The sequence below is a fragment of the Meles meles genome, chromosome 21 (genome assembly GCF_922984935.1).
Source record: "Meles meles chromosome 21, mMelMel3.1 paternal haplotype, whole genome shotgun sequence".
NCBI classification, from domain to species: Eukaryota; Metazoa; Chordata; class Mammalia; order Carnivora; family Mustelidae; genus Meles; species Meles meles.
This window is the reverse complement of record NC_060086.1, coordinates 8,213,393-8,226,040: the sequence shown is the minus strand read 5'-3', so window position 1 is coordinate 8,226,040 and position 12,648 is coordinate 8,213,393. Positions and strand designations below refer to the sequence as shown.

Here is a 12,648-nt window from a genome sequence, read left to right as displayed (position 1 = left end):
GGGCTGGGGGGGGGCGGGCCTCGGGAGGGCAAGCCACGTGGCCAGGACACCGTGCGGAGAGCTCTCTCGCCTTGGGCAGGAGGTTGGACCAGATAGATGACCCTTCCATCTCCAGGTTAACCTGATGAAGGTGACAGGCGACAAGCTGATGGCTTGTAATTTAAGAGAGACAGCCCCTCCGCCCAATGTCTTAATTCTTTCTCTGCCCATTCCCCGTGATCAGTCAGCGGAAGGCTTTCGTGTGTTTCCGAGTGAAATCTAGTGTTTGAAAAACATTTTCTATTTCAAACAGACACACGATAGGGTGCAGATTACAGCGAAGCCCTGCGTGTCGTGGTCCATCTGTGACCGCCATCGGCCCGCCAACGCACGCCTCCCTTCTTCTCGCCCGTCACCCCCTCCCTGTTAAATTATTTTGAAGCAAAACCCATATATTTATCCATAAACATTTTAGGATATATCTCTAAGAGACAGGGACCCTTTTGAAAAGCATAGGCACCACACTCAAATTATAGGCCACCTTAGTTTCGAAACAAAAACCACGCCAGGGCTGTTGTTCTAACGTCTGTGCATTGGCAGCCGTTTTTATCGATTATAATGCCTACACTGGACACGTCCTGCCATCTTCAGAAGCAGGACGAGGAGGGAAGTCAGTGACGCCCCCGGTTAAGAGGCATCAGTCTTTCCTTAATGTAGCCCAAAATAGGGGCACCTGGCTGGCTCCATCAGTGAAACACTCTTAATCTCAGGGTTGAGAGTTGAAGCACCATGTAGGGCATGGAGTCTACTTTAGATTTTTTTTTTTTTTTTTTTTGACAGAGATCACAAGTAGACAGAGAGGCAGGCAGAGAGAGAGAGAGAGAGGGGGAAGCAGGCTCCCTGCTGAGCAGAGAGCCCGATGCGGGACTCGATCCCAGGACCCTGAGATCATGACCTGAGCCGGAGGCAGCGGCTTAACCCACTGAGCCACCCAGGCGCCCCTGGAGTCTACTTTAAAAAAAAAAAAAAAAGCATAAACTAGTGCTACATCTCACAGGTGACGGTACCACATTTAATGCCGTATCACACAGGGGCTGCCTTGGATATAGACAGGAAACCTTTCCAAGTCAGAATCGTCTTACTTCGAGGCGTGAGCAGTGAGGGAGAAATGAGGGCTTAGTGAACTCGTTTGGAGCTCCCCCTTTTTAGCCCTGGGTGGACCTGGAACGTGCAGTCACCCAGCACATGAGCATTCTAGAGTTTTCCGCATGAGCCAGGCTCCAGTTTTTTACCCTCGCCTCTGTCGAGGGTTAATACGCATCCCAGCCTTCACCACCCGAACACAGCGAGCAGAAAGTGAGCTGAGACAGAGGAGAGGGGAGAGGAGGCTAGCCCGGATTGGAGCAGTTCTCAAGGTCGCTGAAGGGGCTGCGCCACCGCCCTTGCCACTGGGCTGTGTCCCTGAGGTGTCTGTGGCCACCCTGGGGCCGGGGCTCTCGGCAGCCCTGTGAGAGTCCTGATTGAGCCTCTCAGAGGTGACATCGGCCCACCCCTCTACTGCCCCCCACCGCACCCCCTGCCCAGTGCTCCTGGAAAGGCCAGGTTGTCCCCACAGAAGACAGGACCCATCCCTGGGCTGCCACCAGCAGGGATGAGACACCTCTGAGAGACGCCGTCAGACGGTTGTGAGTCTTAAATGTCATTTCACAGAAACGCATGTGACCTAACCGTGGAGCAGAAGTGAAAGGAACATTATAAAATTTAGTAAAATAGCCTGAAAAGTCTAGAATAGAATATTTGGAAAACAGGAAGCATTTTGTGATTGAAGATGTGTTCGTGAGTCACAGCCTTCCTCTGTTGACACATGACAGCCAGGCCATCTCCCTTCACCTGCTTGTCCTTCCCAGCCTAAGCAGCCATGTCCTGGGCACCGTTCTTTCTTGGACTCGGACGTGGACCTCAGTGGCCACCAGTTCGATATTGGGGGCACGGGATTCTGTGATATGCCCAGCCCGCAGAATGGGAGAGATTCCCTGGTATAGGGAACACCAGGCTCCACGGTGAGGACAGGACCTTCCCGAGAGACCACCCAAGTGTCCAGAATGGGCAGAAAGCCAAAGATGTACCCCATGCGCGGCCAGGGGCTGTGGCTGGGGATGTTGGCCTCACGGGTGCGTCTGAACACCACGTAGTGCTTCTGTTTTGTTTTGTTTTGGTTTGGTTTTGGCTTCTAAATCAGCACGATTTTCTCCAGGAGTCATCATCACACAGAAAATTCCTCGGTTGCATTTTGCCGTTCAATTTTCTGATCTCAGAAGTGAGTTGTGAATCAGTGGTTTGGAGAACAATGAAAATCCTTTTCACCTGGAAGCGCCTCTCTATAAACACGGCTTGTTATTTGGAATGCACTCAAGGGAGAGAAGGTTGAAATGTACTCTTCTGGCTTCGCCAACAGGCATCGATATTAATAATCTCAAGGACATCACTTTCTGTGTGTTAAGGTGTTTGTTGTTTTTCGCTCAATGAATGGTACAGAACCAAAGCGAATTTAAAACCACGCTGCAAAACCTGTCAGTGTAATTAGTGGGTACCCCGAAATGGCAGAGGTGTTTTTTTTGTTTTTGTTTTTTTTAAATCTTTGTGTTCAGTCCGTCATTAGCGGTTCATGCCAGTATGATTTGCACTGGCCTGGCGCCCCCTTTCTTCAGTTCACAGTTGCAGAGAAGGGCACGCAGACACATGTGGTGGCCGGCATGGCTCTGTCTGCCGTTTGTGGTGCTGCGCGGACGCAAATCACGTCACGGGCTCTCTAATGACGGTGGGCGGCCCCGGGTCACAAGTGAGCACCCCGGCCCTGTCTCCTTAGTTTAGTACAAAAGCAGATGATAATTTGCAGATGGCGGAGTTGGATAAGGAATTTCTCAAACGGCCAGAAGTTAAGCTGGAACGGGGGATTTCTAGCTGGTAACTTGAAGTACACACGTGCATACCGGCTTCATGGTTCTGATTATGAATATTCACTCCCTTTTTACCTCTGAAGCCCTCCAAATACACATGTATGTGTGTGTACAAACACACACACCCAGCTTTAATCTCTAAGAGGTTATTTGAGGGGCACCTGGGTGGCTCAGTCGTTGAGGTCTGCCTTCTGCTCAGGTCTGGATCTCAGGGTCCTGGGATCGAGCCCCGCGTCGGGCTCCCTGCTCAGTGGGGAGCCTGCTTCTCCCTCTGCCTCTGCTCCCCGGCCCCAGGCACATGCACTCTTGTTCTCCTTCTCAAATAAATAAATCTTGTAAGAAAAAGAGTTTAGAAATGTCTATCTAAAAGGTTATTTGAGCAACCTTGTCATGAGATGCGACTACGTCCTGAGGAACGATTGTGCTCTAACCAGGTACAGTGGGTTGGTCAGAACGGGGATAGTGGAGATGAGTTTCCTTTATTTAAGTCACAGTGGGAGGCTCGGCTCCTCTGCCTTCCCAGAGTGCTGTGACAGAACACGGGAACACCTGTACCCTCTCTTCGACTTGTCCAAGCGGGCGTTCTCACAAGCTGGGCCCCGAGCCAGGCTGGCAGGCTTTGGGGTCACTGAGGGCAAGCCCAGCAGGAGGCGCTGTTTTGCGGGGTGACCTCCAGGCCCAGCCCCGCACCAAGGCCTCCCTGCGCTCACGCCCTGCCCCCTCTTCTGTCGCCCACGGGGGTCCCAGGTGTCTGGGCCCTGCCACCTTTCACATTCCGCGACCCTGTCCAGGTTCACCCCTTCCCCTCTGAGTCTGGGCCTATGGTAAGACTCCTGAGTGACGCGCGTGTGTCCCGCCCCATGTCACTGTCCAGGTGGCCCCCGGCTGTCATCCCGGTGCCCACACCTGGCCGAGGTGATCGATCCCTTTACAGAATCTCGCTGTGGCACAGGCCTCGAGAGCCGGGGGCAGGTCCTCACTGCCGGCCATGGGACCTTGGACAAGTTTCCTTCCCCTTCTGAGCCTCACGTCTCCTTGGCTATAAAGTGTGGGTGTCCGTCCCTTCTGTTGGCAGGCTGCTGTGTGTCGCTCACTCAGTCACGAGAACTGGCGTTAACTCAGCCTGAGACCCTCTTCCCCGCCGTCCCCATCTCCCTCTCTGGAGCTCAGAGCGCCAGCGCCTAAGCCCCTCACAGGTTGCTTCCCACCCCCAGTCCATTCGGGGCGCCCCGACGCCACCAGGAACTCCGGCTGCTAAACCCAGCGGTTTTCTCGCGCCTCATGTCTGTGACGCATCCCTTCCCCTGGCTGTCCTCCTGCTTCTCCTCGTTCTTGTGCTTCCACGTCGCCCTCTGATCGGCTGAGGGCGGGGACTGGCCAGCCTCACCCACTCTCCCAAGAGAGTCCCGATTCGTGACTGCCGCCTCTCTTAGCACTGAGCTGCTCCATGAGATGACGGGGTGGCGGGGGGCTGGGGGAGGCAGCGGCCAGGGCAAAGCGAGATGTGCCAAGCTATGAAATGGCAGATTTCAGAGGCTTAACACCAGAAAAAGAAGTGTCCTTCTTTGTCAGTTAAATAAATAATAATAATAAATGAAAATCATTTTTATACTGATTATATGGGAAATGAAAAGATTTTGGATGGATTCATTTCATCTGTTTCTTTTTGCTCTTTCCGTCTCGTCGTGGAAAATTTTAAGGGGCATAGGTGGTCGGTGCCTGGTTTTCAGTGGGCGCCGCTGGCTTGGACTGTGGACCCGGCTCTGACGCAGGCGCCATCTCACACGGGCAGGTGTGTGATGCACTCTGAGGGGTTGTTCAGCCGCTTCTCTTCCACTCACACACTCACGCTCCCACGCCGTGTCTTCTGAGGTCCTGCTGTGTGCCCGGCTCCGTCTCAGACCCGCAGGAGACTGGGATCAGTGCTCCTGTAGAAAGGGGCTGGCATCACATTCAGTCTCCGGGGATGATGATCTCGTGGCGGGGCCAACCAGCCTGTGGGCCCCAAAGGGCACCTGGTACCCCCCGGGGGGCCCACCCCTGCAGCCCTGCCCCCATACTGCGTGGGGTGGGATTGACCCACTGGGGAAAGGAGTGGTGGGCCCACGCAAGGTTTAAATCCTCTCGTGCCTAGATCTCCGCAGCAAAATATTGTCCAGCCCAGCGTTTGATGCCGGCTCGGGGGCTCTGCAGGGAGGACTAAAACCTACTCCCTGCCCTCAAGCAGCCCGCAGTCTGGAGAGAAGAGGAAGCACGCCCTGTGGCATTGGGCCTGGCTGCTTCCAGGTCCCAGTTTCCAGATCTGGACACGTGGAAAGCCTTAGGAGTCCCCTCTCCAGAGCTCAAGGGCCATCAGGAGAGGGGACTCCTAAGGCTTTCCACCCAGCAAGGCAGGCCTGCAGATGACACGCTCATGGGGCGGGGGGCTTAGCCTAGCTCCCTGGAAAGCAAGGGGCCCTCTCGAAGCCCAGGCCTGGGAGGGGCCACAGTACCTACCGATGGGGTCCACCGATGCGGACAAGCATCACGTTGAAGTTACTGTCCTCGAACTGTTCACATCTTATTTTTACATAGTAGATAAACATGGGTTTGTGGCCTCTTTTTTTTTTTTTCTTTCTTTTTTTTTTTTTTTTTTAAGATTTATTTATTTGAAAGGCGCCTGGGTGGCTCAGTCGGTTGAGCCTCTGCCTTTGGCTCAGGTCATGATCTCAGGGTCCTGGAATCAAGCCCCACATCAGGCTCTCTGCTCAGCGGGGAGCCTGTTTCCTTCCACCCCGCCTGCCTCTCTGCCTGCTTGTGATCCCTCTCTCTGTCAAATAAATAAAATAAAATCTTTTTTAAAAAAAGATTTACTTATTTGAGAAAGTGAGAGAGAAAGCAGGGGGAGGGGCAGAGGGAGAGGGAGAAAGAGAGAATCCTCAGGCAGTCTTCCCGCTGAGGGTAGAGCTCCACACAGGGCTCAGTCTCCCGACCCTGAGACCATGACCTGAGCCGAAATCAAGAATCAGACACTTAACCGACTGAGCCACTTGGGCGCCCCGGTTTGTGGCCTCCAGAGAGGAAGATACGCAGCCTATCTGTGGAAGCCGGGCTTGCGGGCCGCAGACTAGGCCGACACTGCTTCGTGAACGTTCCCAGCTCCTCTTCACCCACTGGGATGTGCAGCCGAGCACCAGGCTGCTTGGTGAGAACACTGGAGAGTGCGGCTGCGCCTCGTTCACCAGCCGCCTTCCTCAAAGTCAGCCTTTTTGGAAAACAAACCGCAAACCCTGTTTGTCATGTTGGGTTTGCAGTTCGTGATGAGAGCAGTGCAGTGGCCTCATCCCACCTGTCTGTCCTTGCCCCAGGGATGGAGAAGGAGGGCCAGGGACCAGGCTCTATCTCCTGCCACCCTGTCCTCCGTGTCACCCTGTCCCCAACCCACAGTAGGCTGTTAACATCAGACCTCCCGCATCATTACCTGTGGTCCCGGGTTTCTGACAAAGGAGCGTGGTTCATTCCTTGTGGTTACAACATGGGCTTTTACCATTGACCTTGGCTGGGATCCAAGGTGATCCCCCTACTTCTTCACTGTTTTCATCCCCGGATCCTCATTTACCAGCTTTTGGTGTACACTGTAGCTTCTCTCCTCCTGAGAGACACAGGGCTAAGGGAGTGTTCTCGCCCTCCTCCCTGCCTCCTGCTCCCATGGGCCATGAGGCAAATCTCCCCAACCTCAGGGTCCCTGACTTCCTCCCACCTGCAGTGTCCCTAACCTCATAGAGCCCCAGGTCCAGGGACGTGGGTGCCTTTGAGGGCTGTCTACCACAGATGGCCTTATTTATTCAAGAAGAGGCTGATAAAGAGTTTGACTGCTTTTTGTGTCGTTGAACTTGGTGTAAGAACATAGAAAAGGATGCGGCGGAGGAACAAGCTTACTGCCTTCTCCAGGGAAGTAATGGTATCACCCTTAGGAATGCGACATACGGGAAAATGTATAGTTAAAAGGGAAATGTTAATGCTTCTTGATCAAAAACTTCTACGGGGTCACAGTGCAAGGCAGCGTGGGTTAGCTGTGTTTGGCAGAGAGCTTAGCATGTAGCCTGTCTAATAGATTGCTCAGCGGTGATGGGGGACCCCATCTGCCTGGCGTGCAGCCGCCAGCCTCATTCAGCTGCTGAGTATTTAAAACATGGCTTCCACGACGGAAGGAACTGGATTTTTAAGTTCTGTTTAATTAAGTTACGTTTAAATATAGATAAAGTTACGTTTAAATGTAAGTAGCCGGTAGCTCCATATTGGACAGCACGGGCTGGAATGAAGGGTCCTGACCTGGGCCATGTGGGTAGGCTTCAGGAAGGCCACAGCAAAATCATTCGCGGAGTCACAGCCTGGAGGGAAGAGTCAATAGCTTCCCGAAGATTCTCAGAAGCCTTCGTGACCCAAAATGGTTAAGGGCCCTGGTTTGGAGGAAAACCACCAAAGACACAGGAGCCGGAAACACCAGGAGCCGCTCTTCTTCCTAATGCCGCTCGGCTCGGTGAGGGCGGGCGCTGGTTTCCAAGCGTGGGATGGAAGAAGGGCCGGCGGGTTAGGTGCTGGGCGGAAGGAACACAGAATCCTGTTCATCCCTTAGCAGAACAGCAGGCAGGTGCCCACGTGCCACTGTGCGCGCAGAGCTGACGAGGACGGGTCACCTCGGGGGTCTGCTTAAAGAAACACAGCCTCCGGAGCAGGAGAGGCCAAGGGGTTTCCCTGAGTGGTGGCTACTATTACTCGTAATAGTAACGCTGGTTCACGTTATTAAGTACTTACTCCACGCGGGAGCGGTGCTGTCCCCATTGCTTGTGTTTCGGGGAAGACACAGTTACCCTAGCGCACGTTGGAGTGGGGGGAGCCGAACTTCTAGACGTGGAGTGGCATCCCGCACTCCCACAGAGTGAGCGGCCGGGCCCAAGTTCGGAATCAGGGCTCTGCCTGCCTCTTTCCATCGAACAGACTGGGTTCTGACCCAGGACAAGTCCAGACTCTGCATTTGCCCAGTAGCATCTGGGTATTCGACGGCGGGCTCGAGGCGGCGGGCGCGGACGGGCATACTGAGAACCGGCCTGAGAAGGTCCTGCCCACCTTCCCAGCCCAGATGCCGCTTCCTCTGTGAAAGCCCTGCTCACCTCCTTCATCTCTGCTCTCCCCGTGGCACCTGGGCTTTTATCCCGAAATAATACGTTACCTCCTTCCGGTGTTATGGGTTGATTGGCCCACGTCCAGCATTTGCCGGCACTTCTCAGTCAGTGCGTGCGTCAGCCTTGGGACCTGAAAATAGGTAGATGCCTGGCCTTGGGCCAGACTTACTAAAGCCTATCTGCTCCATGGATACCTCGTCTGCCCCCTCTCTCGATGAAGGAGAAGTTGCGTTCTTTGAGTGTATTTCAGAGTCTTTGAAGCAATTACTTCATTTTTCTTTTCGTGGAGCTACACTTGCCATGCGATGTTGTGTAAGGTGAAGGGGTAGATGGGTCCGTTTGGTGCTTTTCCATACCGCGGTATCGCCGCTGGAGTAGTGTTAGCTAACACCTTTATCACACTACATAATTGTCGTCCCTTTTTTGCGCTGAGAACAGTTAAGATCTCGTCTCTCTGCGGCTTTGAAGTCTATGATACGGTATTATTGACTAGAATCACTACGTGGTGCATAGTCACTTCATTTGAAAGAAAATACTCTCGAGGAGATCATACAGACGTCCCTCTGGGGTGTCCCATTGTCAGGAAAGGGGTCCTGGGGGCTTGGGATGAAATTGTCCACCGAGCGGATCAGACTCGGATCCGAAACAGACATAACCCCCTGTAACAGCGCTCAAAAGACAGAGCTAAAATGCAGGATGCTGGTCCCAGATCCTTTTCAGATACACACGAGTCAAATGTACAATAGAAAAGCCCGATTTTCTACTAAGCAGGTGGTCTGTGACAGACACCAGTCAACGCTCAAGTCCCTCGCCCATTCAGAGCGAGACTGGTAGAGCGGGGACTCGGGGTAGAAGGAGACCCTAGCGGTCTCCTTCCCCAGGAAGTTCACTGACATTGCGGAGCACCAGCGGCGTGATTTGTGTTGTGTGAGTGAAGGAAACGGACAGGGGAGGGCACCAGGATGGCTTTGTCTGAGGGTGATCGTCGCTGAATTCAAAGCTGTTTCTAGGAAGCCTTAACGAACGTTTCCCTTCTCTCTCCCTCTGCCACGGCCGTTCGCTGACCCACTGCTCCTGCTCCAGGATTTGCGCAAGCACGTAGCGCCGCTGCTGAAGAGCTTCCAGGGCGAGGTAAGCGTCTCTGTTCACTTCACATCCTGAGCCACGGGTCCTAGCTCACTGCACTTGCTTTTTATTCTCATTCAATAAATGCCGTTGACAGAAGGTGCTCGCCCAGATGGAGCCTTCCCAGCTGCACTAACTCAGTGTCATGTGGGTTTTGTGCCTCCTGGTGTGATGTTTCCGCTGGGTCCTCAGTTAAGGCCCGCATGGAGAGCGGAGCCGTCGCTCAAGTGGGGGGGGATGTGGGTGACTCGGGGCCAAGTGGCCTGCGTGCTTGTGCCTCACCCAGCGACAGACTGTGTCCACGCAGAAGGCTTCAGGGGCCCGCGGGCCTCCCCAGCCTCACAGGCCCGGGGCCGCCGCCACCAGGAGGCCTCCTGTGCGGGGAGGATGGAGGGGATCGACCTGGTGCTTTCCCGCCCAGCTGCCGGGGAAGGAGGGAGTTCACTGGTTCGAGGCTGGAAACGGAGCAACGGGCAGCCCCGAGGAGCGAGCCTGGGCTCGGTGGAATGGAGAGCCGTCCCCCCCAGGGCCTGCCAGAGGAGGACCGCGCCGTCTGACAAGAGGGCGGGCAGCCCCTGCAAATGGGGGCCCTTGCAGTGGGTGACGCTCCTGCTTCCCCTCTGGCCTCTGTGGAGACTCAGGGAGCTTCAGAAAATCAGCCGTGTCGTTACTGTCGTGGAGGTGGCCGTCCCCGGCTCTGCGCTCCTGCCGTGGCAACGACGGCAGCGGTAATGAGAACAGGCCTTTCTGAGAGCCCTCAGGAGAACCCCGCCGGTAGCATCTTGAGAATGGCATTTTCGGAGCACGTGGGGAGGGGGCAGGGTTTGAGGGAGTGAGATGGCAGCTTCTAGAGGGGCTTCTGGAACACGTGGTGAGGACGCCGGCATCCTGGGCCCGGAGCTCCAGATGCAGGGTTCAGGGCTGCCGTCAGGCAAGGTCTCCAGGGAGCAGGTGACAGCAGAGGGCAAGGCCGCCACGCAGGAAGGAGCAGGGACCGCGAGCAGCGCCACGGGTGTGAGGAGGGACACCACAGAAGGCCCTTCTGTTCACCGCCCCTTCCACAGGAAGCCCTCCCCAGCTCAGCCCCGGCAGGCTCGGGGGTATCACTGTCCCGGGGCTGGAAGGACGTGAATTGCCTTTCCTCACAAATGAGTCCCCAAACCCTGGTTTTCTGAGGGACGCTGTCACCTTACACCTGCCCGCATTGATCCGATCTCTTCTTTGACCCGCTCAGCAGCTTTGTGAGGCCCGGTGGCTTAGTGTTTCTGCCCCCGAAATAGCCCAGTGTGCTGTTTGGGGTTTTTGCTTGTATTTCATTCTGTTTGAAAACTTGCCAAGCTGCACGAAAGGAGAAGGAACTGGTCGAGTGAACATGCGCACTCCCTTTACCCCTACTCAACCGCACACTCGCGTTTCGCCACATTTGCTCCCGCCACCCTTTTGCTCAGCATTTGAAAGCACGTGTGGATAGCCCGGCTCCGTACCCCTAAACACGTGCACGCGTGCATCTCCGAAAAGTCAGGCTGTTCCCCAATATTACCACGTTGGCCCGAGTATCACCCCTGGGAAAGCAGCAGTCATTCCGCGGTAGCTGAAACTCCATCCCAAATCCGTCTTCCCAGTTACTCCCCAAATGTTTGTTATGACTGCCCTGCCCCTGAGCTGGGGTTCAACCAAGTTCACTTGCTGTACTTCAGGCATGGGCGTATACATATTTATATACATCTATTCCCTCCCACACACGTTCACGTTACATTATATTACATACACGTTTTCCTCCAGTATAAAACACTGTCTTCACACCCTCTCACTGTTAAGAATGTGACCCACTTCTGTTATAGGTCACCCCACATTCTGAATGGGGTAGTGGGTATTTTAAATTCAAAATGCCCAGGAGACATCCAGATTTCTTAATTCCCTTTTTTTTAAAAAAGGTGATTTGAAAAATAAATATTTTTATAGCACTGCTAATATTTACCATTGCTAATTGCTCTGTTGATATTAAATAATTTGTGCTTTCTAGTAAGCTAATTTAAGTAGAAAGGGCCAACTCCGCCTTGTTTCTGAAGAAGGAACGTTCATCGCAGAGGGCAGCTGCAGATGGGGACCACGTGACAGGGTCGGTTTTCTGATGAGTAAGGCCAGAAGCCAGCATGTCTCAGTGCTTGGATGGGTCAGGATCCATTCAGCTCGTTTTTCTAAAACGCTGCCTTCTCTAATCAGAGGATCACTCTTGTATCCTTCATCAGCCCCTGCCGAATGCAATTGTATTTATTGGATATATTCTTTGAGTTTATCCCAAAGTGCTTGCATTCCCCCAGAACAAGGGTATGGCGTTGTGAAAATGTGTTCTTTGCTTTGGAATCTGTATAGACGACTTCACTATTTGAGATCCTGAAAAGAAAAGAAAAAAACAAAACAAAGAACAAGGTATCGTTTTCAGACAGCGAGAAATTCACGCAGGATTTCAGAGTTCCTGCAAGAGGGTGTGTTTGCAGTGTGTTGTACCATCATGGGAGTAAATGATTGAGCAGTGAGGCTTCCGGAGGTGACATTTTGTCTCCCTCCTTTCTTCAGGCTCTGCTATATTCATGAGAAGAAGGGAGGCCAAGTACGTCTACTCGGGAAATAGCTTTAAAAGAAAGTAGCAAATAATCTGTATTTGTTGTCCTTGCTGGGGTAGTAGGGAATATTCTGATCTCATGGGTCACTCAGAGTCATTATAGCGGAATCATCAAATTTAGCTCACCCTGAAATTTGACCGAGGGATTGACTGATTGGTTGCCATACCTAAGTTTGCCTGTTTCACAAGCCCAGCCAACTGATCAGTGAGGGAGAAGGGGCCAACCTCAGTAGTCAATCCAATTTAAGACTTATTTTGGTCCAGTGATTCAGACAGTCCCTTCAGTGAAGTGACACACTCTGGCAAAGTGCTAACTCTTAGAAATTGTCTCTGCCTCTCCTCGCTTCTCTCCCCAACAAGGGTTCCTGGTATAAAAGGTTGAGGGGGGGTGGCGCCTGGGTTAAGTGGGTTAGGCTCAGTGGGTTAAGCCTCTGCCTTCGGCTCAGGTCATGATCCCAGGGTGCTGGGATCGAGCCCCACATCGGGCTCTCTACTCAGCGGGGAGCTTGCTTCCCTTCCTCTCTCTCTGCCTGCCTCTCTGCCTACTTGTGATGTCTGTCAAATAAGTAAACAAAATCTTTAAAAAAAAAAAAAAAGGTTGAGGGAAGGAGTTGGTTTGGGTCCTCCTCCTCTTGGCTGTAGGGGAGCTGGATGCTTAAGACAAGTGTTCTCAGAGAGGAAAATCCTCTTAAGAAATAACTTAGATGCTTATATCAGGGAGGAAATGAAAGACTGAAAATCTGTGAGCATCCAGCTTAAAAAGTTAGAGAATTACAACAGAATAAGCTCAAAGAGAACAGGA

At 53.2% G+C, this 12,648-nt stretch overlaps 1 protein-coding gene across 1 annotated transcript in view; it reads left to right on the top strand.

Moving 5' to 3' along the window:
- CUX1 (cut like homeobox 1) overlaps positions 1-12,648 on the top strand; it is a 338,009-nt gene that overhangs the window by 153,628 nt on the left and 171,733 nt on the right. The window contains 1 exon segment of the mRNA XM_045994176.1: positions 9,182-9,229. Within this exon segment, the coding sequence (XP_045850132.1) occupies positions 9,182-9,229 (48 nt within the window).